Here is a 26588-nt window from a genome sequence, read left to right on the forward strand (position 1 = left end):
GTCAGATTGGGTATTTACACCTCAGCTAATGGATGTGAGTGTGCAGGTACCAATAATCTCTTCACACGACCTCCCCTACCTGACATATTTCCACATATGCTCCGGACTTATCATAGAATCCCTACAGTGCAGAAGGAGGCCATTCAGTCCATCAAGTCTGTACTGACTCTGAAAGAGCTTCTTACCCAGACCCGGCCCTCCTCCCTGCCCTATCCCCGTAACCCCACACATTTACCACACCCAATCCACCTAACCTGCACATCTTTGGACATTAAGGGGCGAGTTAGCACAGCCAATCAGGAAGAGAATGCTCTTTAGGAAACCCATTGACGCTGAGAGGGATAAAAAACATTGACATCTCTCGGCAGAGTCATCAAACCATTGTACCAATCAGAAAAAAGAGAGTAAGAAAGAAGAAATATTGATTAAGAAATGTTTGAAACACAACTTTATAACACACTATCCTTGTCATAAGCTCAAGGTTACCTAGTAACATTGGACACACAAATGGGTGGCTCTTTACAAAGCATAACTATGAGAAATGATGCACATTACACATGCAACCAGGAATTAATATTAAAATGAAGTGTTGTCCCCATACCAATCGATACAAGTGTTTATACCACGGGGCAGCATAGTGGCACAGGGGGATAGCACTGCTGCCTCACAGCGCCAGGGACTTGGGTTCAATTAGGCCTTGGGTGACTGTCTGTGCGGAGCCTACACGTTCTCCCCGTGTCTGTGTGGGTTTCCTCCAAGTGCTCCAGTTTCCTCCCACAGTCCAAAGTCATTCAGCTTAGGCGTCAGGGGGATTAGCGTGGTAAATACGTGGGGTTACAGGGATATGACCTGGGAGGGATTGTTGTCGGTGCAGGCTCGATGGGCCAAATGGCCTCCTTCTACACAGTAGGGATCCTATGATTCTACGACACATTAGAAGGCGTCATACCAGGGTGATTAAGTGCCAGCATTGCCCAACTGGCCATACCCGGTCAGGTCTCCATGCCAAGCCATTTCTATATGTCTTGGCACAATGGCTTGTCAATGACCATCAAGAACTGTCTTCCCCAAGTCTGAGTCAGTGGGTAGGCAGTTACGGGTACCACACAGCATAGGCCTGGTGAACACATTCACAATAGCAGTCAGCTGTGATCTGGAACTTGGCCGCATTATTTGCAATTATGACCTATTGAGATGATTTTACAGAGGATGGACCTCCTCAAAACCACTTTGTGCAGCATCACCTTCATATCAACAGCTGCAAATCAATGGCTTGGCTGCTAGGCTGCTCCATCCTGAGGATTCAGGTCTACACCTCGATTTTCATAGAATTCATAGAATCCCTACAGTGCAGAAGGAGGTCATTTGGCTCATCTAGTCTGCACTGACTCTCCAACAGGGCATCTTACTCAGACCCACCTCCACCCTATCCCCGCGCATTTACCAGGGCCAATGCACCTAACCTGTACATCTTTGGACACTAAGGGACAATTTAGCATGGCCAATCCATCTAACCTGTACATCTTTGGATACTAAGGGACAATTTAGCATGGCCAATCCACCTAACCTGTACATCTTTGGACACTAAGGGGCAATTTAGCATGGCCAATCCACCTAACCTGCACATCTTTGGACACTAAGGGGAAATTTACCATGGCCAATCCACCTAACCTGTACATCTTTGGACACTAAGGGGAAATTTAGCATGGCCAATCCGCCTAACCTGCACATCTTTGGAGTGTAGGAGAAAACCGGGGCACCCGGAGGAAACCCATGCAGACACGAGGAGAATGTGCAAACTCCAAACAGACAGTCACCCAAGGCCAGAGTTGAACCTGGGCCCCTGACGCTGTGAGGCAGCAGTGATAACCACTGTGCTACCGTGCCATTGAGCTCCTTTACGCTCATTTTCTCTCAGCCCCTTGCATTTTCAAGGTGATGATGGGTTCAAATTCTGTCGGAATACTGTTGGCTTCCTTTTGATACACTGCCCTTCAGTTGTCCAATCCTTCTAAATTTGACTCACCTCTAATTTTCCTGTCTCGGTACCAGCACAATCCATGTAAATAAACAACGGAGGCAACGTTAAAGAGTTTACTGGGGGCAATTTGGTGCTAAAAGGCCAGTTCCATTTGATTCTATTCTGGTGACAATTATACCAAGAGAGGAAAATCTAAGCCATGGACATTTAAATAAAAATCAGCTCATAACAAGTCAAGTCTATGATTTCTAAAGCAATGCATGTGGAACCCCTTTTAATTTACATTAGAGGTATTTTGATGCTTATTTACAAAAGCACTTCTACGGAAAGGCTTCAATATTTCATATATTTTCTTCAGAGAATAGTCATTAAATAAAAAACAGATGAGAAAGTAACAGTTATATTCAAAAGGAAGTTACCTAAATAATGAATTGGTGTAAGTACAGTAACTTCAAATTGAAGATGTGTTCAACACAAATTCAAAGAAAGATTTATTAATTACCTTGTCGAAATGATGCAAATAATAGGATGCAACAAAATCCACAAGACTGATTTGATTATCCTAAAAGAGAAAATAAAAGTAAATGTTATAACAGCAGAGAAACAAATTTCCCTTTGGTTGAGTGAATCAGAGTCTGGGATCACTATTTTATATAAATAAGATCATAAGACCATAAGACATAGGAGCAGAATTAGCCCACTCGGCCCATCTAGTCTGCTCCGCCATTCAATCATGGCTGATATTTTTCTCATCCCCATTCTCCTGCCTTTTCCCCATAACCCCTGATCCCCTTATTAATCAAGAACCTATCTACCAGAGGAAACATTATTTAACAAATCAAAATCCTTCTTAATTTCAAACACCTCGACCAAATCTCATTGGAAAGATGATGATTGATTTGGTCATGTTTGACAATGCGTTATTCAAATATTGAAATACATCTGCACACATCAGGTTGACACATGTTGCAGTTGTGCTCTGGCTAACCGGAAAACAGCTACAAGCTTAACTGTTGAGGGTGGTGTGAACCTTGCCTATCACCAGCCGCGTTATCCTCCAGGTGAAAGCTGGTGGTATATCTCTGTTTCTACCTTCATGTTGAGCATGAAGGCAATTGGATTTCCACATGTTTTTAATATTCATTCATGGGAAGTTTTGGCATCGCTGGATAAGCCAGCATTTACTGCTTATCCCTTAATGCTCACCGCCACCTTCTCAAGGGCAGTTAGGGATGGGCAATGAATGGTGAGTTAGCCAGCAAACCCCCGCATCCCATGAACGAAGACAGTTATTCATCACTGGGCGTTGCTCACAGTCGGAATTGAGGTACACCATACCCTGCTTTTGACATCCTTTAATTTTGGGAGAATTTCCAGACCAAATCCATCAGCTTGTCCACGTGTCCTGTTCCCCCCATTCATGTGATTTCCAAAAGCCAGGATGAGTCCAAGCACAATCTTCACGTTTGGCTGGTCAGTCAAGCTCTGCTCAAAAGAAAGTATAAGTCAGCGAGAGAGGTTTCTTTTTCTCTTTTAACATTCAGGTAACAGCATTGTTGAGGCGTTCAACATTACAGCAATTTCCATTCCTATTTACATCTGCACATCATTAAGTTTATCTATCAGTGTCACAAGTAGGCTTACATTAACACTACAATGAAGTTACTGTGAAAATCCCCTGGTCTCCACACTCTGGCGCCTGTTCAGTTACACTGAGGGAGAATTTAGCACGGCCAATGCACCAAACCAGCACGTCTTTGGAGTGTGGGAGGAAACCACGGGGAGAACATGCAGACTCCGCACAGACAGCGACCCAGGCCGTGAATCGAACCTGGGTCCCTGGCGCTGTAAGGCAGCAGTGCTAACCACTGTGCCACCCCACAGATAAAACCATACCGTTGTCTGGTTAATGTATTTTGGAATAAGTTTACATTCATTTTAAACAGAAAAGTGGGTATTCAACATTCAACAAAGTGACAATAAACTAACACCTTTGGATGAACAATGTCAGGTCATATGCAAAGATGATAATTGGGTGAAAGGGTCTGTAGAACCATCCAGAAACAAAAGTCAACAAAACTGGATTTCAGCAGGAGATGGTCTGAAGTACCTCGATTTCAACACAGTGAATGCAGGGGAGTGTCTGATTTATTCAATCTTTAATTTTCGTGGAAAGCTAAAATACAGGGCAGAATTCTCCGGCCATTCCTGCGTGGGGTCGTCCGATTCCCTCCAAAGGTGACCTTCGCTGCGGGTTCCCTGATGGCGGCACAGGCAAAGAATGTAAATCACCATCAATTTCATTAGGACTGGAAAATCCCATTGATGGCCAATGGCGAGCGACCTCTGCTGCAGGGGGGCTGGAGAATTCTGCCCATAGAGTAAAATAATATCATCGTCGGTGGACTGCAGGAGTTCAAGGACACGTCACAACTGCCACCTCTTCAGTGCAGCGGAGGGAGGGACAATAAGTGTAGTTTTATCATTGTCAGCCGCGCCTCAAAAAGAGGGTAGCATGGTAGCACAGTGGTTAGCACTGCTGCCTCACAGCGCCAGGGACCTGGGTTCAATTCCGGATTGGGTCCCTGTCTGTGTGGAGTTTACACATTCTCCCCGTGTCTGCATGGGTTTCCTCCGGGTGCTCCGGTTTCCTCCCACAGTCCAAAGATGTGCGGGTTAGGTGGATTGGCGATGATAAATTGCCAATTGGTGTCAGGGGGTCTAGCTAGGGTAAATGCATGGGGATATGGGGATTGGGCCTGGGTGGGATTGTGGTCGGTGCAGACTCGATGGGCCGAATGACCTCTTTCTGCACTGTAGGATTCAATGATTCTATGAAATAAACTGAAACGGATCTCAGCAGATTATTGAGAGCGGGTAGATATTTTTGGGTTGACACCAAATATACAATCATCATACCTTGCTCAGGTGTAGAACATTGCCTACTTTACGGCGTATGGTGGAGATTCCTTCCATGAAGACGGACTGGAATATGATGCAGTGGGTACGCTCAGGGAAGTTAGGAATCTGTGATAATTCATACAAGAACCTATTGAGGAGTGAGAAGTGATTTGTGTCAGATATTGCTACTTTGAACGCTCATGAGATGAAGAAAGCAACTGATGTAAAAAACGCCATAAGCAAAAGCAATGACATTAATGTGTTGTTGCGGCTGTTAGGAGTACACCTTCTGTTTTGAATTCCAGTAGGTAAGGTCCTATGTTTTATTAAGCTGTAATGACTAACACAGCAGAGTAGTGATGGAGTGATAATTAAAATATGGCTGAACGCCACTGCCCTAATTCATCCAAGCTGCTCTATTAGTAGCTAAAAGTCAAGTTGCTTTTATGTTGGCAATTTCATATCCCTACCCTTTGTTGTGATTGATTGATCACTATATGGAACTGAATTTAACATTGTTGTGCCTGTTTTATGGGTCTAAAACTAATTTAGTAGAGTAGAGGGCCATTTCCGATCTGCAAGGGTGTTCAAGACCACTGCTCAATTGGTCAGTGCTTTTTATTAACGTGTCCCCATGGTGGCCACCTGAAATATTGAGATAAGTCTCGGTTCTGACTTGGACTGGTAAGTTTGCTTGCCCCAGTCAAGGGTTTGCGACTGTCCTGCATTTCTGAGCCCTGAGCACTGTTATCAGCGGTTTAGCAAATGACCATTGGAGGCCATTCATTATAAGTCTTCGGGATATCAGGAGGGAGCAGCACTGCTCTTCCTGGGGACTCCAGAAAAGAATCCTGGCTACCACATAGAAACTAGAAGCAGGAGTAGGCCATTCAGCCCTTCGAGCCTGCTCCACCATTCATTTTGATCATGGCTGATCATCAAATTCAATATACTGGTCCCCTCCCTTTCCCCCATATCCCTTGATCCCTTTAACCCCAAGAGCTATATCCAATTTCTTCTTGAAATCACACGATGTTTTGCCTCAACTACTTTCTGTGGTAGTGAATTCCACACATTCACCACTCTCTGGGTTAAGAAATTTCTCTCCTCACCTCAGTCCTAAAAGATTTACCCTCAAAACTATGACTCCTACTTCTGGACTCCTCCACGATCAGGAACATTCTTTCTGAATCTACCCTGTTAGAATTTTATAAGTTTCTATGAGATCCCCTCTTATTCTTCGAAACTCCAGTGAATATAATCCTAACCGACTTAGTCTCTCCTCATATGACAGACCTGACATCCCAGGAATCAGCCTGGTAAACCTTCGCTGTACTCCCTCTATAGCAAGGACATCCTTCCTCAGATAAGGACACCAAAACTGTACACAATACTCCAGGTGTGGCCTCACCAACGCCCTGTACAATTGCAGTAAAACATCCCTATCCCTAACTCAAACCCTCTCTCTATGAAGAGCAACATACCATTTACCTTCTTTACCACAACCCTCCTGGATTGGTACCTCCCCATCACAACCCCCATCCCCAAATTTACCTCCAGAACTCGGCACAGAATGAAACCAGAAGGTGGGACCTCTTTCCGGCTTGTTAGAGCGTCCGTTTACAGAGGGGCGGCCAGAGTCAGTGAGGATGTATTCCCCGCTGTCTCTTTAAATGGAATGGGGAGGGGATGGGGATTGGCGAACCCCCACCATCCTAAACACTCTGGCCATGGTTCGAGTAGGGTCCTAGCGCTATTGGCCTCTTAAGGTCCTCAATAGGGATAAGTTGGGCTTCCTATCTGAGGCCTTGCCCGTCCCGGGGTAAGATCATTGTGAGGTGAGAGAAGGGCAGGAATCCCGTCCCTGCAATTTCAACACCCCTCCACCTAAAAACCCCCTGAAAATTCAGGCCAATTGCTCCCTCCTTTCCAGTTCCACCTTTGCCTTTCCCCGTGAATGCAGCTTCCCGCTGGAAGCACAGGTCCTCCTGGTGTTGACAAAGAGTCACAGTGAACTCCAAACATTAACTCTGTCTCCCGCCCCACAGACCCGCTGCCTTTTTCCAGCGCTGCTTGTTTACAAGTCAGTTCCTGCTACGCTGCTTTAATAAGTTTAGCGAAAATCAGTTGCTTACTGCTCTGGCTTATCCAGTAGCTTTATTTCTTCTTCCTTTGACTTCTCGTAATACTTGCGTATCTTTGTCAGCTCTTCTGCCTGGGCTCTCTGTAACACAGGCACACAGTTAAAATTATTATCCAACAATCCCATGACTTCAGTGTGTTAACAAATGAATCATATGCCCGATGTTAGAAGCAGGTTTATATTGAACCAGGCTCTTTGCACTTCAAAAGACACCAGTGGCAAACATATATTCCATTTTATGAGAGGGTTTTTGTAGTGCTTACCTCTGCGATCAAGAATACTCTTTGTCACTCCCACTCATAATCTAGAATGGTGTGAAATTAACCAAGTAGTTCAGCCACGGGCAGGTTTTGCAGCATAACCAGGTTACAAAGTCATTTTAAACATGGGGATTGGTACTCATAATGCAACCCGCTGATAGGAGAGCACAGCCATGACATTTTTATTATATTACCAACTGAGCTTGTGCATGCTAAATAGGAGCAAAGATCTATTATCTGTCCCTCATGTTTTCTTTTGCTGTTTCTGTCTCTCTTCTCCTGCTGTTTATCCCTCTCTCACTTTTGTCTCGCCACCCTGCTCTCTCTTTCTCTTCCCCCTCTATCCTTTTCCTTTCTTTCCCTTTTGGGTGACACGGCATTGGCCGGGAACAGAGGCACCAGCTGCGTGCGGCAGGGTCAATCTGGAATTGGCTTGCAGGGAAAATGTACCCTCAGCAGCTCCTAACACCAGCCCCAATCACGCTTGGTTCCTCCTATCATGTCCATACCCCTTCATCTTCTCCAGAGCCTGGCTCCTTCCTTCCAGCCCCCAACACCCAGCTCTATGTAGATTTGTTCCCCTTTAAATTACCCACTCTTATCCTTTCCCTGCTCTGCTTTCATTCACTTCACTCTTAATCCTAAATTTACTCTCCTAAGGGGTGGTTGGCCTGGGGCCAGAGGCCCTTTCACCTGTCATTTCTTTCCCTCAATATGTCAGTGCTGTTTAAAAACACAATAATGACTACTTCCATCATTGGATTGGTTTTGTCTTGGTCTTGGACCCACATGTGCGATTTTTCACATCGTCAGATAGCTGGGTGGCACAGTGGCACAGTGGTTAGCACTGCTGCCTCACGGCGCCAGGGACCCGGATCACACTGGCGAAGTGGCCTTCAGGACCACTACAGAAAAGCTGCTGGTTCCCGCAGTCTCTCTGTATCCACTGAATTCGCTGCTTCTGGATACTGTGGGACTAATCGGGTTGGCTGAATTTGTGTGGCTGGAGGGTTCAGGAGTTTGTCTGGAAGATAATGCCCCTCTGGTAATTGCTGCAAATGTTTCTGGGCAGCACGGTGGCACAGTGGTTTGCACAGCTGCCTGACAGCACCAGGGACCCGGGTTCGATTCCCGGCTTGGGTCACTGTCTGTGTGGAGTTTGCACGTTCTCCCTGTGTCTACATGGGTTTCCTCTGGGTCCGGTTTGCTCCCATAGTCTGAAAGACATGTTGGTGGATTGGCCGTGCTAAATTCACCCCCACTGTCCCCGAACAGGCGCCGGAGTGTGGCAACTAGGGGAGTTTCACAGTAACTTCATTGAAGTGTTAATGTAAGCCTACTTGTGACACTAATATATAAACTTAAGAAAGTTAAGCACTGGGCTCTGCTGTTGTTGAAGACGGGGATATTCCTGGTACCTCACATTAGTTCCTTAATTGTCCATCGCCATTGACAACAAAATGTGGCTGAGTCCAAGAGCTTTGACCAGGTCCCTTGGTTGCGGAATTTCATTGCTCTGTCTTCAGCTTGCAGGTTCTGGCTGTTCAGCATGAAACCAGTTCTGTGGGGAAATGTAGTCTATATGGATTTCACCATGGGATGTGAGTGCCGCTGGCAAGGCCAGCATTCATTGCCCATCCCTAACTGCCCTTGAGAAGGTGGTGCCACCTTCTTGAACCATTGCAGTCCGTTTGGTGCAGGTAGACCCACAGCGCTGTTAGGAAAAGGAGTTCCAGGATTTTGATCCAGTGACAGTGAAGGAATGGAGATATATTTCCACGTCAGGATGAAGGGTGACACGTGGGGAAGTTGAAGATGCTGGTGTTCCCACCCACCTCTCCACCTGTTCTTCTGGTGGTAGAGTTCGCAGGTTCCAAAGGTGCTGTTGGAGAGGGCTTGGTGAGTTATTGAAGCATCTCTTGTAAATGGTATTGAGTTGAATGCAGCTTATTCTGCTGTGACTGCCTCTGTGTGTCGGTGGTGGATAGGTGGGCAATTGAGCAGCTGTTTTGTTCTTGATGGTGTTGAGTTTCTTGAGTGCTGATGGAGCTGCACCCATCCAGGCAAGTGGAGAGTATTCCATGACGCTCCTGACCTGTGCCTTGTTGATGGTGGACAGGCTTTGGGGAGTCAGGAGGTGAGATACTGGCTGTGGTATTCCTAGCCTCTGACCTGCTCTTGTAGCCACAGTATTTATATGTCTGATCAAATTAGGTTGCTGGTTAATGGTAACCTCCAGGATGGGGCATTCGGCAATGACAACATCATGAATGTTCAGGGAAAATGGATGCGTTCTCTCTTGATGATTATTTTCCAACACTTGGGTGGCATGAATATTACTTGCCACTTAATTAAGCTGAATGTTGTCCAGATGCCTCTGCAGTATCTGAGAAGTATTAAGTGATGCTGAACATTGTACAATCATCCATGCTTCTGATTTTTTGATGGAGGGAAGGTCAGTGATGGAGCAGCTGAAGGTAGTTGGGCCTTGGACACTACCCTGAGGGATTCCTGCAGTGGTATGTTGGCCTGTGATCTAGCGATGATACAGTGTCTGAGGTGTGTGTAGTACCCACCCCACTCAGTGGGGCTGCTGTTCAGTAGAGACCAGTGCTGGCCTCTGATTGGCTGGCATCTCTCAATGGGTGGAACTGCCATCTCTGGGTCCTTGATCTTGGAGGAAGATCCACTACTGGCCAGTCAAGTGCCCGAGTGAAACAAGGTGTTGGGGGCGGGGGGGGCTCCTGAAAAGGGGTGACATGGTGCTCTCATTCCTCCCCAACCAATGGCCAAACCCACTCCCATCACTTCCATAAGGTGCCACCCCATGTCTCTGAACCATTACTCTGAGCCTCTGGATTACTAATCCACTCACATTACCAGTATGTTACCATTCCCTGTGTTCAAACTGGAAAGTTACAGGTTCATTTTACACAAAGGATTTTGCCTTCAAATAAGAAACAGCAATCACATGAAGAAAGGAATACTTTAGTTGATCTTTCTGCTGCCTGCAATGTTTTCTAAGTTCATGATACATGTTAAGCATGAAGATCGCCGACAAACTTTAGTGCCCGTGTGGATTTTTGACCCACCATTTGCAATAATAAGACTTGAGAAGCTGCTCGTAATTGTATCACAGTCGAGCTATTGCCCATATTGTGGAATATCTCAGAGAGCTCTGCAGCCTGTTCCAACATGTATTGGTTATTCTTTTGCAGCAAGGGGGGGACAATGATTTCCTTCTATTGGTAACCATAACAACATTGATCCCTAGCTGATAGAATCTTATCACTGATATCAAAAACAACGTTTTCAAAAGTACCACACACACAGTTTCTAAGCAATGCTCTCCTCATCACCAAGTGAAACTTCCATTGCATGATTCACTATTGATTCAGGTTGGGTATGATACGGGAAGAGCCCAGAGTTCGGGGTGATTTCAGTTTAATTAAGAGTTTCGGATGATGGTGCCAACTACAAGGTTGATTTGTGGGTAACATTTGCTTTTTTAAAAAAAGTTTATTTATTAGTATCACAAGTAGGCTTACATTAACACTGCAATGAAGTTACTGTGAAAATCCCCCTAGTCGCCACGCTCCGGTGCCTGTTCGGGTACACTGAGGGAGAATTTAGCACGGCCAATACACCTAACCAGCATGTCTTTCGGACTGTGGGAGGAAACCGGAGCATCCGGAGGAAACCCACACAGACACGGGGAGAACGTGCAGACTGCGCACAGACAGTGATCCAAGCTGGGAATCGAACCCAGGTCCCTGGCGCTGTGAGGCAGCAGTGCTAACTCATTGTGCCACCATGAGTTGAAAACTCAGAATAAACTTCATTCGACAAAAAGGTAGCCGATTCCAACATCTGCTGTATATTGCGTTTGTATTTCTGTTCTTTGACCGCCATTGGAGCTCAGCAAGAAAGTTCAGGAAATGAGTGCAAAGAGAGAAACCAAAAGAGAAAATGCTGGAAAATCTCAGCGGGTCTGGCAGCATCTGTAAGGAGAGAAAAGAGCTGACGTTTCGAGTCCAGATGACCCTTTGTGAGCATTAATTTCAAATGCAAATTAAGTACAACCTCATTTCCAGGTTGCTCAAAGACTTTATTTAAAATCCTCCTTCTTTCCCTAACTCTGTCTGCTTCCTTTGAAGTGCAGTTGGCTCTCGGACAATTATCTAGTCTTTCCACCTTGCCAGTAGGATGTATTTTGACAACTCATTTCATGCATCTTGACAATGCTGCTCTAAATGGGTTCAATGAACTGTTGGTAATAAATGGATACAGCAAGAAAAATGTTACATCAAGGGTTTTATGTAACAGGCTGGATTCTCTTAATCAGACGGTAGCAGGAAGGGCTGTGGCATTCCCCCTCCCCTCCTCCTAACTGTGTCCATTCCCCAAGCACCGTCTCCTGGGCGAGATCCACACCCTGAAAGAGAGTTGCCCAGCACTGACAGGGTACAATCCTGATGCGCGATTAAATCACTCGGGAGGCTGGATCGTACCCGGGAAATAAAGGCTTTTATTAGTAACAAGAATGGAGCATACTGCATAACAATACAATCCCAGACTAAAGGGTCACCCGGCAGTGCAGTGACCTTTATACTCCTGCAGGTAGGCGGAGCCAACCAGAGTGTACCACAGAACAATACCAACAGGTAGAACACCCCAACCCTAACCCCAACAGTGACAACAGTAACATATGTACAAGTACCCATAGTGGTAACCATCTATGGTTCACCACAAATCCGTCAGTTCTCCCTTGGAGATGGGGGACACAGCACAAAGATAAAGGATAGCAAGTGAGGTTCTTGCGGGGGCCAGGACAGGAAAATGGGAATTGAGGTGGGAAAATAGTGTTGGCCCTCATCAACCAATTGGTTTTCGTACCATTTTCTGTACTGTAACGCCAGGTTTGGAGGAAAATTCAACTCAGTGCGCCCCGATAGTCTATTTTTCAAGGGGTACGTTACAGTGCTGCCAACTGGGTGGCAGGGTGGCACAGTGGTTAGCACTGCTGCCTCACAGCGCCAGAGACCGGGGTTCATTTCCAACCTTGCGTGGCTGTCCGTGTGGAGTTTGCACATTCTCCCCGTGTCTGCACGGGTTTCCTCCGGGTGCTCCGGTTTCCTCCCACAGTCCAAAGATGCGCAGATTAGGTGGGTTGGCCATGCTAAATTGTCCCTTAATGTCCCAAGATGTGTAAGATGCTCTGTCAGAGAGTCAGTGTTGCAGATGGGCTGAATGGCTTTGTTCTGCACTGTAGGGATTCCATGAGATGCACTATGTCGCAACTTCCAAAGACAATCAACAGCAATGGCTACAAAGTGAATGGGCAAAACTTACAAATGGATTTCAATGTCAGCAAATGTGAGCTCATCCCTTTGGACTAGAACAGGGTACATTTTAAATGAGGAAAGGTTGGAAACAGGGAGGTGCAAAGAGACCGGGAGTCCAGCTATACAGATCATTGAAATGTTATATATAGGTACAGAAAGTAATCAAAAAGGCGAATGGGATTCTGCCTTTTATAACTTGGGGACTAGAATACAAGGGGATAGAGTCATGCCTCAGTTATACAAAGCCTTGGTAGGGCCACAGCTTGAGTGCTGTCAAGAGTTTTGGGCACTACAACTTAGGAAGGATATAATGACCTTGGAAGGAGTGCAGTGTAGATTTACTGGAATGACACCTGGACTCAATGGGTTAAATTAGATTATGCAAACAAAATTCTATCACCTGGAAGGTTATGGTGATTTAATCAATGTTTTCAAGTTATGAAGAGGAACAGAGAGGGTAGATAGAGTTTTCACTGGTTGCGAAGCTGAGGAATAGGGGAACAGAATACAAATTACAGCCAGACCTTTCAGAATTGAAATTGTGAAACATTTCCACACATGCTATTTGTTCATTTGTAAATTTTAAATCTGAACTTTGAAGCCTTTAAGCAACATACAAACATACATCTTGTCACAGAGTGTCATTTTAAGTACGGAGTGTTCTTATAAGCCTTTCTCCTATGTAATAAATAGCTTTACTGCCGTCAGTTGAGGGTTCTGAGCATGTGCGGGCTTGTGGTGGGCTTTTCAGTCTACAAGAGGGTGACTTGTAAACAATACCTGTTTTACTAGTGCTCCTGTTTTCATAGTTATTACTGTTCTGCTGAGTAGCTGTTACTGTTAAACTTTGCTACTTATCTCCATAAAGAAGTTCCATCTTTTAAACAATACATTCAACGGCCTTATTTGTGGTCACAAGAAACATACAAAGATGCAAATTAGCAGCAAGAGGCCCTTCGAGTCTGCTTTGCCAATTCAATAAGATCATGGCTGTTCTGATTGTGACCTCAACTCCACTTTCCTGCCTGCTCCCTTTAATTTTTGATGTGGAGATGCTGGCGTTGGACTGGCGTGGGCACAGTAAGAATTCTCACAGCACCAGGTTAAAGTCCAACAGGTTTATTTGATATCACAAGCTTTCGGAGCGCTGCTCCTTCATCAGGCGAGTGATGAAGGAGCAGCGCTTTGAGACCTTTAATCTTTGACTCCCTTGATGATCAAGAAACTAAGTCAGCCTTAAAAATATTCAATGACTCAGATTGCAGTGTTCTCCAGGTAAGAGAATTCCACAGACTAATGACTCTGAGAAAACATTTCTCCAAGTCTGTGTCTTAAATGGTAGATCCCTTATTTTTAAGCTATGCCCCCAAGTACTGTTATCTACGATTAGATGAAACATCCTCTCAGCATCCACCCCATCAATTTTCCCCTCAGTATCTTTAATGCTTCAATGAACTTACCTCTCACCCTTCCAAAATCCAATTGACACATGCCAACTTGTTTAATCTTTCCTCATAAGATAACTGCTTAATCTTATGGGTCAATGGAGTTGGCTCTGACCAAGACCACAAGAAACTACAAAGGTTGACAAAACGGTTGACGAAGGAAGGGCCGTGGATGTCGTCCATATGGATTTCAGGAAGACATTTGACAAAGTCCCTCATGGCAGGTTGGTTAAGAAGCTTAAGGCTCATGGGACACAAGGAGAGGTGGCTAGGTGGGTAGAAAACTGGCTTGGCCATAGGAGACAGAGGGTAACAGTCGAAGGGTCTTTTTCCGGCTGGAGGTCTGTGACCAGTGGTGTTCCGCAGGGCTCTGTACTGGGACCTCTGCTATTTGTGATATATATAAATGATTTGGAAGAAGGTGTAACTGGTGTTATCAGCAAGTTTGCGGATGACACGAAGATGGCTGGACTTGCGGATAGCGATGAACATTGTCAGACAATACAGCAGGATATAGATAGGCTGGAAAATTGGGCGGAGAAATGGCAGATGGAATTTAATCCAGATAAATGCAAAGTGATGCATTTTGGAAGAACTAATGTAGGGAGGAGTTATACAATAAATGGCAGAGCCATCACGAGTATAGAAACACAGAGGGACCTAGGTGTGCAAGTCCACAAATCCTTGAAGGTGGCAGCACAGGTGGAGAAGGTGGTGAAGAAGGCATATGGTATGCTTGCCTTTATAGGACGGGGTATAGAGTATAAAAGCTGGAGTCTGATGTTGCAGCTGTATAGAACACTGGTTAGACCACATCTGGAGTATTGTGTCCAGTTCTGGTCGCCGCACTACCAGAAGGACGTGGAGGCTTTAGAGAGAGTGCAGAGAAGGTTTACCAGGATGTTGCCTGGTATGGAGGGTCTTAGCTATGAGGAGAGATTGGGTAAACTGGGCTTGTTCTCCCTGGAAAGACGGAGAATGAGGGGAGACCTAATAGAGGTGTACAAAATTATGAAGGGTATAGATAGGGTGAACAGTGGGAAGCTTTTTCCCAGGTCAGAGGTGACGATCACGAGGGGGTCACGGGCTCAAGGTGAGAGGGGTGAGGTATAATTAGGATATCAGAGGGACGTTTTTTACACAGAGAGTGGTGGGGCCCTGGAATGCGCTGCCAAGTAGGGTGGTGGAGGCAGACACGCTGGCATCATTTAAAACTTACCTGGATAGTCACATGAGCTGTCTGGGAATGGAGGGATACAAACGAATGGTCTAGTTGGACCAATGAGCGGCACAGGCTTGGAGGGCCGAAGGGCCTGTTTCCTGTGCTGTACTGTTCTTTGCTTTTTGTTCTTTGTTGTGAACGTTGCCCAGTCCATCACTCAAACCAGCTTCCCATACATTGACTCTGTCTACACTTCCCACTGCCTCGGCAAAGCAGCCAGCATAAGCAAGGACCCCACGCACCCCGGACATACTCTCTTCCACCTTCTTCCCTCAGGAAAAAGATACAAAAGTCTGAGATTATGTACCAACTGACTCAAGAACAGCTTCTTCCCTGCTGCCATCAGGCTTTTGAATGCATTAAGTTGATCTTTCTCGACACCCTAGCCAAGACAGTAACACTACATTCTCCACTCCCTCCTTTCCTTCTCTATGAACGGTATGCTTTGTCTGTATAGCGCGCAAGAAACAATACTTTTCACTGTGTACCAATACATGTGACAATAATTAATTAAAATTAAATCAAAAGTTTCAAATCAGTCACAATCTCAATGGCCTCCTTCTGGTCCTATGTTTTCTTGATTGATTTGTTTTCCCCTTAGCTAAGGGTCACTATGGTCAATTGTAGCATCCCCACCCCTCCAACAAAGATAATCCAAAGTGAAGGATTTCTTCATTAATAACTTACAGAATTCCTTGTACTCAGTTCCAATATGCTTGAATAGGTGCAGAATGTGAGTTACTGGACTGGATTTTGTGGTTAGCAAAGGAGTGACACTTGCTGCAAACCTTGTAACAAGCTGCCCACAAAGCTCTAGCGAGGCCTATGGCATGACTTTCCCCTTTCCCCTCCCCCTGCTCAATCTAACGCAAAGTAAAGACAATCTCCAACAGCAGTGATATCATCAAGCAAGGTAAGCAACCAATGACACTTAAGTATTCTCACAGACAGCAAACCAGGAAATAAAAAATACCCGTCACAATTAATTTTACATCTTACAAACTGATAAACAAATAAATGATTTGGATATATACATTGGATTGAGAGAAACTGAAATATCAAAGAAAAATAAATATTTTAAAAATGTGGAAATTATTCAAAAAATCTGGATTTTTTGATTCTAATGGAGGAATTAAATAATTTAATAAACATAAAATTATTCTTTCAGGGCACTGTACTTTCTGAACCCCTGAATTAGGCTCATCCATTATTGTTACACCATTTTAATGTGATATTATCAAGTGTTACTTTGGTGTTAACAGTTAACAGTTTGAGTTCAATTTATATATTTTTTCATTTAATCGGGTAACGCTATAATCATGGTTTTTTTCAACAGCTTCTTAATTGTATCATAAGTAAAGTTTATTTATTAGCCACAAATAAAGTTTACATTAACACTGCAATGAAGTTACTGTGAAATTCCTCTAGTCATCACATTCCGGCCCCTGTTCGGATCAATGCACCTAACCAGCACATCTTTCAGACTCCGGGAGGAAATTGGAGGAAACCCACACAGACACGGGGAGAACGTGCAAACTCCACATAGATAGTGACCCCAGCTGGGAATCAAACCCGGGTCCCTGGCGCTGTGAGGCAGCAGTGCTAACCACTGTGCCACCATGCCACCCCATAACATATCTGAGAACCAGTCATTCATGAATATATTAGAATATGGCAGTATAGAATAAAAATAATACGTGTCTATCTTTACCTAAAAAACAATAGCCAGCAGCATATATAAGAGTTAAGCATTATTTCCACGTCACTTAGAACAAATGTTAAAATATATTTACCTTTCATAACTAATAAAGGCCCTGAAATTTGTTCAAAAGTTGGACCACTGAACGTGGATCCATGCACTGATTCACTTGAGTATCCCCTCAGCCCCAACATAGATGGATTGTGCTGGGAAGTTTGGACTTTTAACATGCAGCCTTTCAAAAGCCTCGGAAGGCTTCAGCTTTCAGTGGCAGCCTGGTGATATATCAAGTTAGCAGAATATTTTTTGTGAGTTTAAGTTGATTATAGATATGAAAGAAGATTAATTTGAGATCTTGTGCCACTTGTAAAGGACATCTTCAAGTGGAGGACAGAGACAGACAGAAGTGGCTGAAAACAAAGAAGGAACAAGGGACCAGATGGAGGCAGAATAATCTAAAATTTTAACAAGAGTAAGTTTCAGGTTCCTGGGTTCAACACTGCTGAGAGGGTAGCTTGGAAAAGTGACTTTAAAAAAAATTCTTCATGGGATCAGAGTGTAGCTGGCTAGGCCAGCATTTATTGCCCATCCCTAATTGCCCTCGAGAAGGTGGTGATGGGTTGCCTTCCTGAACTGGTGCAGTCCGTGTGGTGCAGGTCCATTCACACTGCTCACACTCAAATATTTTGGGCCCATTGTGGGCTGATGCCTCTCTGAGTGCGTTGAAGTCTTTAGATCTGCGACAGTGAACAAGGAGAGTCAACTAGCACGAGGTTTCACTTTCTGAAGCGCATGTGAGTGGAAGACCGGAGGGAAGAACAAACTAACCAAGCAGATGATCAAAATCTCCTATTGGCATAACGTCCCTTCCTTGACCAGAGTGATGTAGGAAGAGGAGCATCGCAGGGCGCAGACCGATGAGTCTTTTATAACTTTAGATCAGCTAACTATCCCTTGTGCTATGAGCCTGCAGTGTGCACCTTGGAGGAACATACAAAGAAGAAGAAAATATGTTTGTCTCGCCAACCCAGGTGAAGGAGGGGATGAAAGAAAGAAAGCATGGCTTCTGGCCACTCAAGAAATAACTGCAATAAAAGGTAAAGTCTGCTTAGCGCATATTAATAAGTTCAACAGTTGACATGACCTGGTCATGAGCACATTGCTCTTTGTGGGAGCTTGCTGTGCATAAAATGACTGCCTCATTACAACATTGGCTCTACAGCAAACATACTTCATTAGCTGGAGCAGATATGTAGTGAAATTTGAGGGTGCATGATGCTCAAAAGGAATTGGTGTATTTCTGAAGCCAGAGGCCTGTACCGTGGCACAATGGTTAGCACAGCTGCCTCACAGCACCAGGGACCAGGATCAGATCCAGCCTCGTATCACTGTCTGTGTGGAGTTTGCACATTCTCCCTGTGTCTGCGTGGGTTTCCTCCGGGTGCTCCGGTTTCCTCCCACAGCCCAAAGATGTGCAGGTTAGGTTGATTGGCTATGTTAAATTGAACCTAGTGTCAGGGGGATTAGCAAGATAAATGAGGGTTGCGGGAATAGGGCATGGATGGGATTGTGGTCGGTACAGACTTGATGGGCCGAATGGCCACCTTCTGCACTGTAGGGATTCGATGATTCTAAATGGAGCAAGGGCTGCAACAACAGAGAGAAACTAATAAACAGATGAGAACACTTCAATAGTAGCCTGATTTTGGATATTTCTTACAGCTGCCATTGAGAACTCCTGATGACGTACCCATATTCCACTACCTTCAATGCTTCTGGGGTCACCTTACATCCATCAACAGCAGATGATGCAGACAAGGACACCCTTTTTTTATTGCTGTTACCCATGGTGTTAAAGGAGCACAAACCTCAGGATTTATCCACTCTTATTCCAGTCATATCAGTAGCTCCAGACAGCATCCGTGCACGCAATGTAGAACTGACCATAAATAGCGACACAGGCATTGGGGCACAAACCCAACGTGAAATAGGATTCTTCTCCTCCCTCACTCCCACCCTTCAATTTATATGACCCAAAAATAGATTGCCATTTTAATGAAAATATTGCACTGGCAATGGTATGTGAATTTGGGGTCAAAGCATTTAATGCAGAACTATTTAATGAAATAATATTGGAAGTGTGGTGACTATACACATTTACGAGGAAATGTTCGCTTCTAGTCCATTTGCCGTGCAATGTCAGAATGTCATTATAAATTATATTGTATCCAGCACCAAACCGAAACCACGAATACACGAATGCACGAAATGGATTCTAGTAATTCTTACCGTATATTTTCAAAGAGCAAGACTCTGTCTATTTTATGGGCTTCTTGTGATCTCTATGGCTTCAGTACTTACATTGTCATACAAAGCTTGAAGTGTTTCCAAATCCACAACAGAGTTTTCCAGATTTAACACAGCTGAAATTACACATGACATGGTACATTAACTCGCAATTATTGATAATGATCAATGTTCTGTCAGAGTATACTTACTGGAATCCTCTGTATAGCTCACATAAACTTACTATATATTATATATATATATATATATATATCAATGGTTTGAAGCCACATTACATGTTTTACAGAAAGAAGCAGGACTTTAAAAGCCTGTTTCTGGCATATATCCTATGCACAATCGTTACTCAAGTATCGTTCAAATAATGCATTCTCTCAATAAACTAATAGCCAGTCCTAATAAGATAAAGGTGATGCAAGTGAATCACTGGGCGGGATTTTCCGGCCGCACTCCCCCGAAACCGGAAAATCCCTCCCGAGGTCAATGGATGTTTGCATGGTCTGTCCCCCTTCCCCCGCCTCCCGCTACGATTCCTGTAGTGGGGAGGATGGGAACATTCCTCCCATATACCCTGGGTGGGAATTTTACAGCCCGTCACTTTGGCGGGATTTTCCAGTCCCGCCGGAGTCAACAGACTTTTGAACGGCTAACCGCATTTTCTGGCCCCATCGCTCGCCACAGCAGGGCCGGAACATTCCGTCCTTTGGGCTGGATTTTACGGCCTCGCGCGTCCCGAAACCGTAAAATCCCTCCCAAGGTCAATGGACCTTTCCATGTTCTGCCCCTCGCCCCCTCCGATTCCCGTGGCGGGCGGGACGGTAAAATTCCGCCCTCTTTCCCTGAAAACGCAACAGCGTTGCGGGATAGAGCAAGAAGCTGCTTCCAAAAGAATTGTTGTTTAATTGCATTGTCAGGCTGCTTGCCTCCTCACTAGCTACCAATCCTTATTAGCAATCTCAGCATACATCATCCGCTCAAATTTTCCACTTTGCTGAGATAAACAGAAAGGAAGCAGATGCATGCTGTGAAGAACTGGTAATTTTATTAGAGTCTCGTAAGTAGGGGGGAAAAAAAACTGTCGCTCAGCCAAGTCTGGCTTTTGAAATCTATTTTGAGTTAAATTAAAGCAAACACTTTCCTGTGGTACTATGGTGTCCGCTCACTAAAAACAAGAATTTATACACAGAAAGATCATTAGCGTAGAATTGTGCCCATTTGGTTATAATAACCATCAGTGACAACAAAAAACAGATCAGCCCAGTGCACTTAACAAACTTGCAGGCACACCCATTAAAACAGTTCCTCACTCAATTCATGTACTGTGACACATAAAACGAACGGACTATTTGGAATCCACATGTTCTTAGTTTGGTTGTATTAATTTACCCGATTGTGTGAACTTATGTTCTCCTGAGCTTGCAGACATACTTAATTATTTTCGAAAGACATTTAACCTACCCCAGCCCATCCATAAAAGCTTAGATGTCATTCTGCTATATTCAGAGTAAATTTTTGTTGGAAGCATTTCTGGGGTGCGTGGAGAGGTTGGGGGTGAGGGGGGGGGGTGGATATTCTCCACAGGTAACCACAGCAAAGCATGTTTATTATTCCTTTTGACATTCAGCAAGGAAAATCTGCTTTTCTCCCCTTTGCCAAGTCTTTCCGTATTGATAGGGCGACTTAGAAGAATCATTCAACTGCACAAAAGTCACTGGCCTCAGACTTTCTGGGAGCACTCAAGTGTAACGTTCTGTTCCTAGCTTGGAAAGCTTTCTGAAGGATCATGCTTTCTTGCGGCAGGAGGGAGGAACAGAATTACATTTTCATTCGTAAAGTTCAGAGGAGACTGTCACCAAGGCAGCCAGCCAGAGGAACATGAGCACAGTGATAAAATCCCTCTTGGCCTAACTTTGTGACCCGTCTGGTGTGTCAGTCTTCATGTCAGCCATCCAGGAGCAATCCCCGGAGAACGCCCCTGGTCTGACTGACTTTCTGTCATACCCCAATAACTGTGTGATTTATGATGCAGGGATTTGTGATAGGATTGACATACGGCTGAGAGGCTAATAGAGCCCTTATGCCCCACAAAGTCAAGAGCAAAATGGTTCTGGCACCAGATCTGGCCTGGGTTCATCAGGCTAAATCCCTTGATCTTCCAGGCAAATTCAAAGGAACACATGTTACAAGTTATTCAGAACAAAGGAAATATTTCGTAAACCCCTAGATTTGTTCAGCTTTGGGTCAGTGACGTCTGGTCTTACAGGGTGGTTTGCTGGTCGGCGTTGAAAACTATTATGGAGAAACTTTAAACTATAATCGGTTAGTCAGAACCAACCCAGTGCATAATCACGAGAGTTGACTCAAACACAAGGAGCAGGTCTTGTGTTTGGGCTGAGCAGAAACCAGGCTTCTCCCTCTGACAGAAAATGCTGGAAAATCTCAACAGGTCTGACAGCGTCTGTGGAGAGAGAATAGATGTGGAGATGCCGGCGTTGGACTGGGGTAAACACAGTAAGAAGTTTAACAACACCAGGTTAAAGTCCAACAGGTTTATTTGGTAGCAAAAGCCACACAAGCTTTCGAGGCTCTAAGCCCCTTCTTCAGGTGAGTGGGAATTCTGTTCACAAACAGAACTTATAAAGACACAGACTCAATTTACATGAATAATGGTTGGAATGCGAATACTTACAACTAATCCAGTCTTTAAGAAACAAAACAATGGGAGTGGAGAGAGCATCAAGACAGGCTAAAAAGATGTGTATTGTCTCCAGACAAGACAGCCAGTGAAACTCTGCAGGTCCACGCAACTGTGGGAGTTACAAATAGTGTGACATGAAGCCAATATCCCGGTTGAGGCCGTCCTTGTGTGTGCGGAACTTGGCTATCAGTTTCTGCTCAGCGACTCTGCGCTGTCATGTGTCGCGAAGGCCGCCTTGGAGAACGCTTACCCGAATATCAGAGGCCGAATGCCCGTGACCGCTGAAGTGCTCCCCAACAGGAAGAGAACAGTCTTGCCTGGTGATTGTCGAGCGGTGTTCATTCATCCGTTGTCGCAGCGTCTGCATAGTTTCCCCAATGTACCATGCCTCGGGACATCCTTTCTTGCAGCGTATCAGGTAGACAACGTTGGCCGAGTTGCAAGAGTATGTACCGTGTACCTGGTGGATGGTGTTCTCACGTGAGATGATGGCATCTGTGTCGATGATCCGGCACGTCTTGCAGAGGTTGCTGTGGCAGGGTTGTGTGGTGTCTTGGTCACTGTTCTCCTGAAGGCTGGGTAGTTTGCTGCGGACAATGGTCTGTTTGAGGTTGTGCAGTTGTTTGAAGGCAAGAAGTGGGGGTGTGGGGATGGCCTTGGTGAGATGTTCGTCTTCATCAATGACATGTTGAAGGCTCCGGAGGAGATGCCGTAGCTTCTCCGCTCCGGGGAAGTACTGGACAACGAAGGGTACTCTGTCCACTGTGTCCCGTGTTGTCTTCTGAGGAGGTCGGTGCGGTTTTTCGCTGTGGCGCGTTGGAACTGTTGATCAATGAGTCGAGCGCCATATCCTGTTCTTATGAGGGCACCTTTCAGCGTCTGGAGGTGTCTGTTGCGATCCTCCTCATCCGAGCAGATCCTGTGTATACGGAGGGCTTGTCCGTAGGGGATGGCTTCTTTAACGTGTTTAGGGTGGAAGCTGGAGAAGTGGAGCATCGTGAGGTTATCCGTGGGCTTGCGGTACAGTGAGGTGCTGAGGTGACCGTCCTTAATGGAGATGCGCGTGTCCAAGAATGCAACCGATTCCGGAGAGTAGTCTATGGTGAGCCTGATGGTGGGATGGAACTTGTTGATGTCATCATAGAGTTGTTTCAGTGATTGTTCACCATGAGTCCAAAGGAAGAAAATGTCATCGATGTATCTAGTGTATAGCATCGGTTGAAGGTCCCGTGCGGTGAAGAAGTCTTGTTCGAACCTGTGCATGAAGATGTTGGCATATTGAGGTGCAAATTTGGTCCCCATGGCTGTTCCGTGTGTCTGGATGAAGAACTGGTTGTTGAAGGTGAAGATATTGTGGTCCAGGATGAAGCGGATGAGATGTAAAATTGCATCTGGAAACTGGCAGTTGTTGGCGCTGAGCACTGAGGCCGTTGCAGCAATGCCATCATCATGGGGGATGCTGGTGTAGAGTGCTGAGACATCCATTGTGACGAGGAGCGCTCCTGGTTCAACTGCGCCATGTGTGCCGAGTTTCTGTAGGAAGTCCGTCGTGTCGCGACAAAAGCTGGGGGTTCTTTGTACAATGGGTTTCAGGATGCCCTCGACATAGCCGGAGAGGTTCTCGCACAGGGTCCCATTGCCCGATACGATGGGACGGCCGGGTGTGTTTGCCTTGTGTATCTACCCAGCCTTCAGGAGAACAGTGACCAAGACACCACACAACCCTGCCACAGCAACCTCTGCAAGACGTGCCGGATCATCGACACAGATGCCATCATCTCACGTGAGAACACCATCCACCAGGTACACGGTACATACTCTTGCAACTCGGCCAACGTTGTCTACCTGATACGCTGCAAGAAAGGATGTCCCGAGGCATGGTACATTGGGGAAACTATGCAGACGCTGCGACAACGGATGAATGAACACCGCTCGACAATCACCAGGCAAGACTGTTCTCTTCCTGTTGGGGAGCACTTCAGCGGTCACGGGCATTCGGCCTCTGATATTCGGGTAAGCGTTCTCCAAGGCGGCCTTCGCGACACACGACAGCGCAGAGTCGCTGAGCAGAAACTGATAGCCAAGTTCCGCACACACAAGGACGGCCTCAACCGGGATATTGGCTTCATGTCACACTATTTGTAACTCCCACAGTTGCGTGGACCTGCAGAGTTTCACTAGCTGTCTTGTCTGGAGACAATACACATCTTTTTAGCCTGTCTTGATGCTCTCTCCACTCCCATTGTTTTGTTTCTTAAAGACTGGATTAGTTGTAAGTATTCGCATTCCAACCATTATTCATGTAAATTGAGTCTGTGTCTTTATAAATTCTGTTTGTGAACAGAATTCCCACTCACCTGAAGAAGGGGCTTAGAGCCTCGAAAGCTTGTGTGGCTTTTGCTACCAAATAAACCTGTTGGACTTTAACCTGGTGTTGTTAAACTTCTTACAGAGAGAATAGAGCCAACGTTTCGAGTCTGGATTCTGACGAAGGGTCATCCAGACTTGAGACGTTGGCCGGAATTTTACCGGGGTGGGCAACGCTCACAGAACGGAATTCACCATTGGCCTCGGGCGGGATTTTATGAACCTCACTCGAGCGAGTTCATAAAATACCAGTTGGTTCTATTCTTTCTCCAGGATACTTTTTTTTTTAGTCACTCGTGGGACGTGGGCATCGCTGGCTGGTCAGCATTTATTGCCCATCCCGAGTTGCCTGAGGGCAATTGAGAGTCAACCACATTGCTGTGGCTGTGGAGTCAAATGTAGTAAGAGTTTTAACAACACCAGGTTAAAGTCCAACAGGTTTATTTGGTAGCAAATACCATTAGCTTTCGGAGTGCTACTCCTTCGTCAGATGGAGTGGAAAGCAGCACTCTGAAAGCTAATGGCATTTGCTACCAAATAAACCTGTTGGACTTTAACCTGGTGTTGTTAAAACTCTTACTGTGTTTACCCCAGTCCAACGCCGGCATCTCCACATCGAGTCAAATGTAGGCCAGACCAGGTAAGGACGGCAGATTTCCTTCCCTAAAAGACATTAGTGAACCAGATGGGTTTTCCCGACAATCGATAATGGTTTCACAGTCATCAGTCGATTCTTAATTCCAGATATTTTTTATTGAATTCAGATTTTCACCATCTGCCCTGAACCTGGGGTCCCCAGAACATTAGCTGAATTTCTGGATTAATAATCCAGTGATGATACCACTGGGACATCGCTTTGCCTATTGGGCCGGCTGAAATTTTCCAGCATTTTCTGTTTTTGTTTCAGATTCCAGCATCCGCATTAATTTGCTTTTAATTTAGGTTTGTCTCTCTGGTGAGTGATGGCACGGAGCAAGACAACACAGAAGTGAAAGCAATCACCTTTGAACAGCCTTCACTGAGCACAAAGTACTGGGCAAGGAGCGAAAAAGCCCATAAACCTAAATGTTCTTTACATAAAACAACTGAAAGTACAGTTGTCAAACATTGCTGCCATTCTGGATCCTTCATTTCTTTGAGAGATATATATTTTTAGGGTGCTACATTTCTCTGTAACTATCACATGGTCTTTGGCTCTGAACTGTTTAGTTAAATAAATGAGGCTGGCCCATCTGTGCCTATCATGTTTTATAGTGGTAAAACCTTTTCTTCCGGTGACCCATTTTTACCAAATGTCCGACCCTTGCAATCCACGTCACATAGGACGTGTGATGAAATAAGGGGCGGGATTCTCCAGCCTCCCAGCCATGTGTTTCCAGCGATGGCGGCGGGATTCTCTGGTCCCGCCACTGTCATAGAATCATAGAATCCCTACAGTGCAGAAGGAGGTCATTCTGCCCATTGAGCCTGCACCGACAACAATCCCACCCAGGATCTATCCCACGCATTTACCCCACTAGTCTCCCTGACACTAAGGGGCAATTTAACATGGCCAATCAACCTAACCTGCACATCTTTGGACTGTGGAAGGAAACCGGAGCACCCGGAGGAAACCCACGCAGACATGGGGAGAACGTGCAAACTCCACACAGACAGTGACCCAAAGTCGGGAATCGAACCCAGGTCCCTGGAGCTGTGAGGCAGCAGCGCTAACCGCTGCGCCACCGTGCCGCCCAGCACAGGATTTCCCATTGACGTCACCCCACACTGGCGGGAAACCTGCGGGCAGGGGTGCGCTGTCGGCAGGGCTGGAGATTCCCGCTGGCGCGAACGGCCGGAGAATTGCAGCCATGACCTTTCCATTTTGTACTAAGATTATACAGTATATTAAACGTCAGGGGGTCCATTTCTGATCCTTTTTCCAACTTATTCAGGCCATGTTCCATCACAAAGGAAGGTGGTGCAGGTATTTTGCAAACGTCAACATATACATTCAAAATAAATGTCTGAAATCAGATAATACACTCATTTCCTGTGCATTAGCCAGCCACAGAAAATTGACTGTTGTTTATTTGTGACAGATTTCTCATTTAAGACGCACCTTTGGAATCGGAGCTCGCCAGATCAACGTGCTGCTTTTAGGTGGAAACTTAAAAGGGTAGTGGCCAATTATCTCTGTTAGCATCCCATCAATAAACCTCCCTGGTAGGTGGGATGTGTCAC

The 26588-nt window shown here is 45.4% G+C and overlaps 1 protein-coding gene across 3 annotated transcripts in view; it reads right to left on the reverse strand.

Annotated features, from left to right (window-relative positions):
* LOC144506920 (formin-like) overlaps positions 1–26588 on the reverse strand; it is a 285230-nt gene that overhangs the window by 108635 nt on the left and 150007 nt on the right. For all 3 annotated transcript variants that reach the window (XM_078233301.1, XM_078233299.1, XM_078233302.1), the window contains 5 exons: positions 19358–19419; positions 7018–7106; positions 4901–5030; positions 3320–3466; positions 2484–2543 (listed from right to left, as the gene is read on the reverse strand). In XM_078233301.1, coding sequence (XP_078089427.1) covers positions 2484–2543; positions 3320–3466; positions 4901–5030; positions 7018–7106; positions 19358–19419 — 488 coding nt within the window. The remainder of the gene's footprint in view (positions 1–2483; positions 2544–3319; positions 3467–4900; positions 5031–7017; positions 7107–19357; positions 19420–26588) is intronic.

Source organism: Mustelus asterias, chromosome 18 (assembly GCF_964213995.1).
Source record: "Mustelus asterias chromosome 18, sMusAst1.hap1.1, whole genome shotgun sequence".
NCBI lineage: Eukaryota > Metazoa > Chordata > Chondrichthyes > Carcharhiniformes > Triakidae > Mustelus > Mustelus asterias.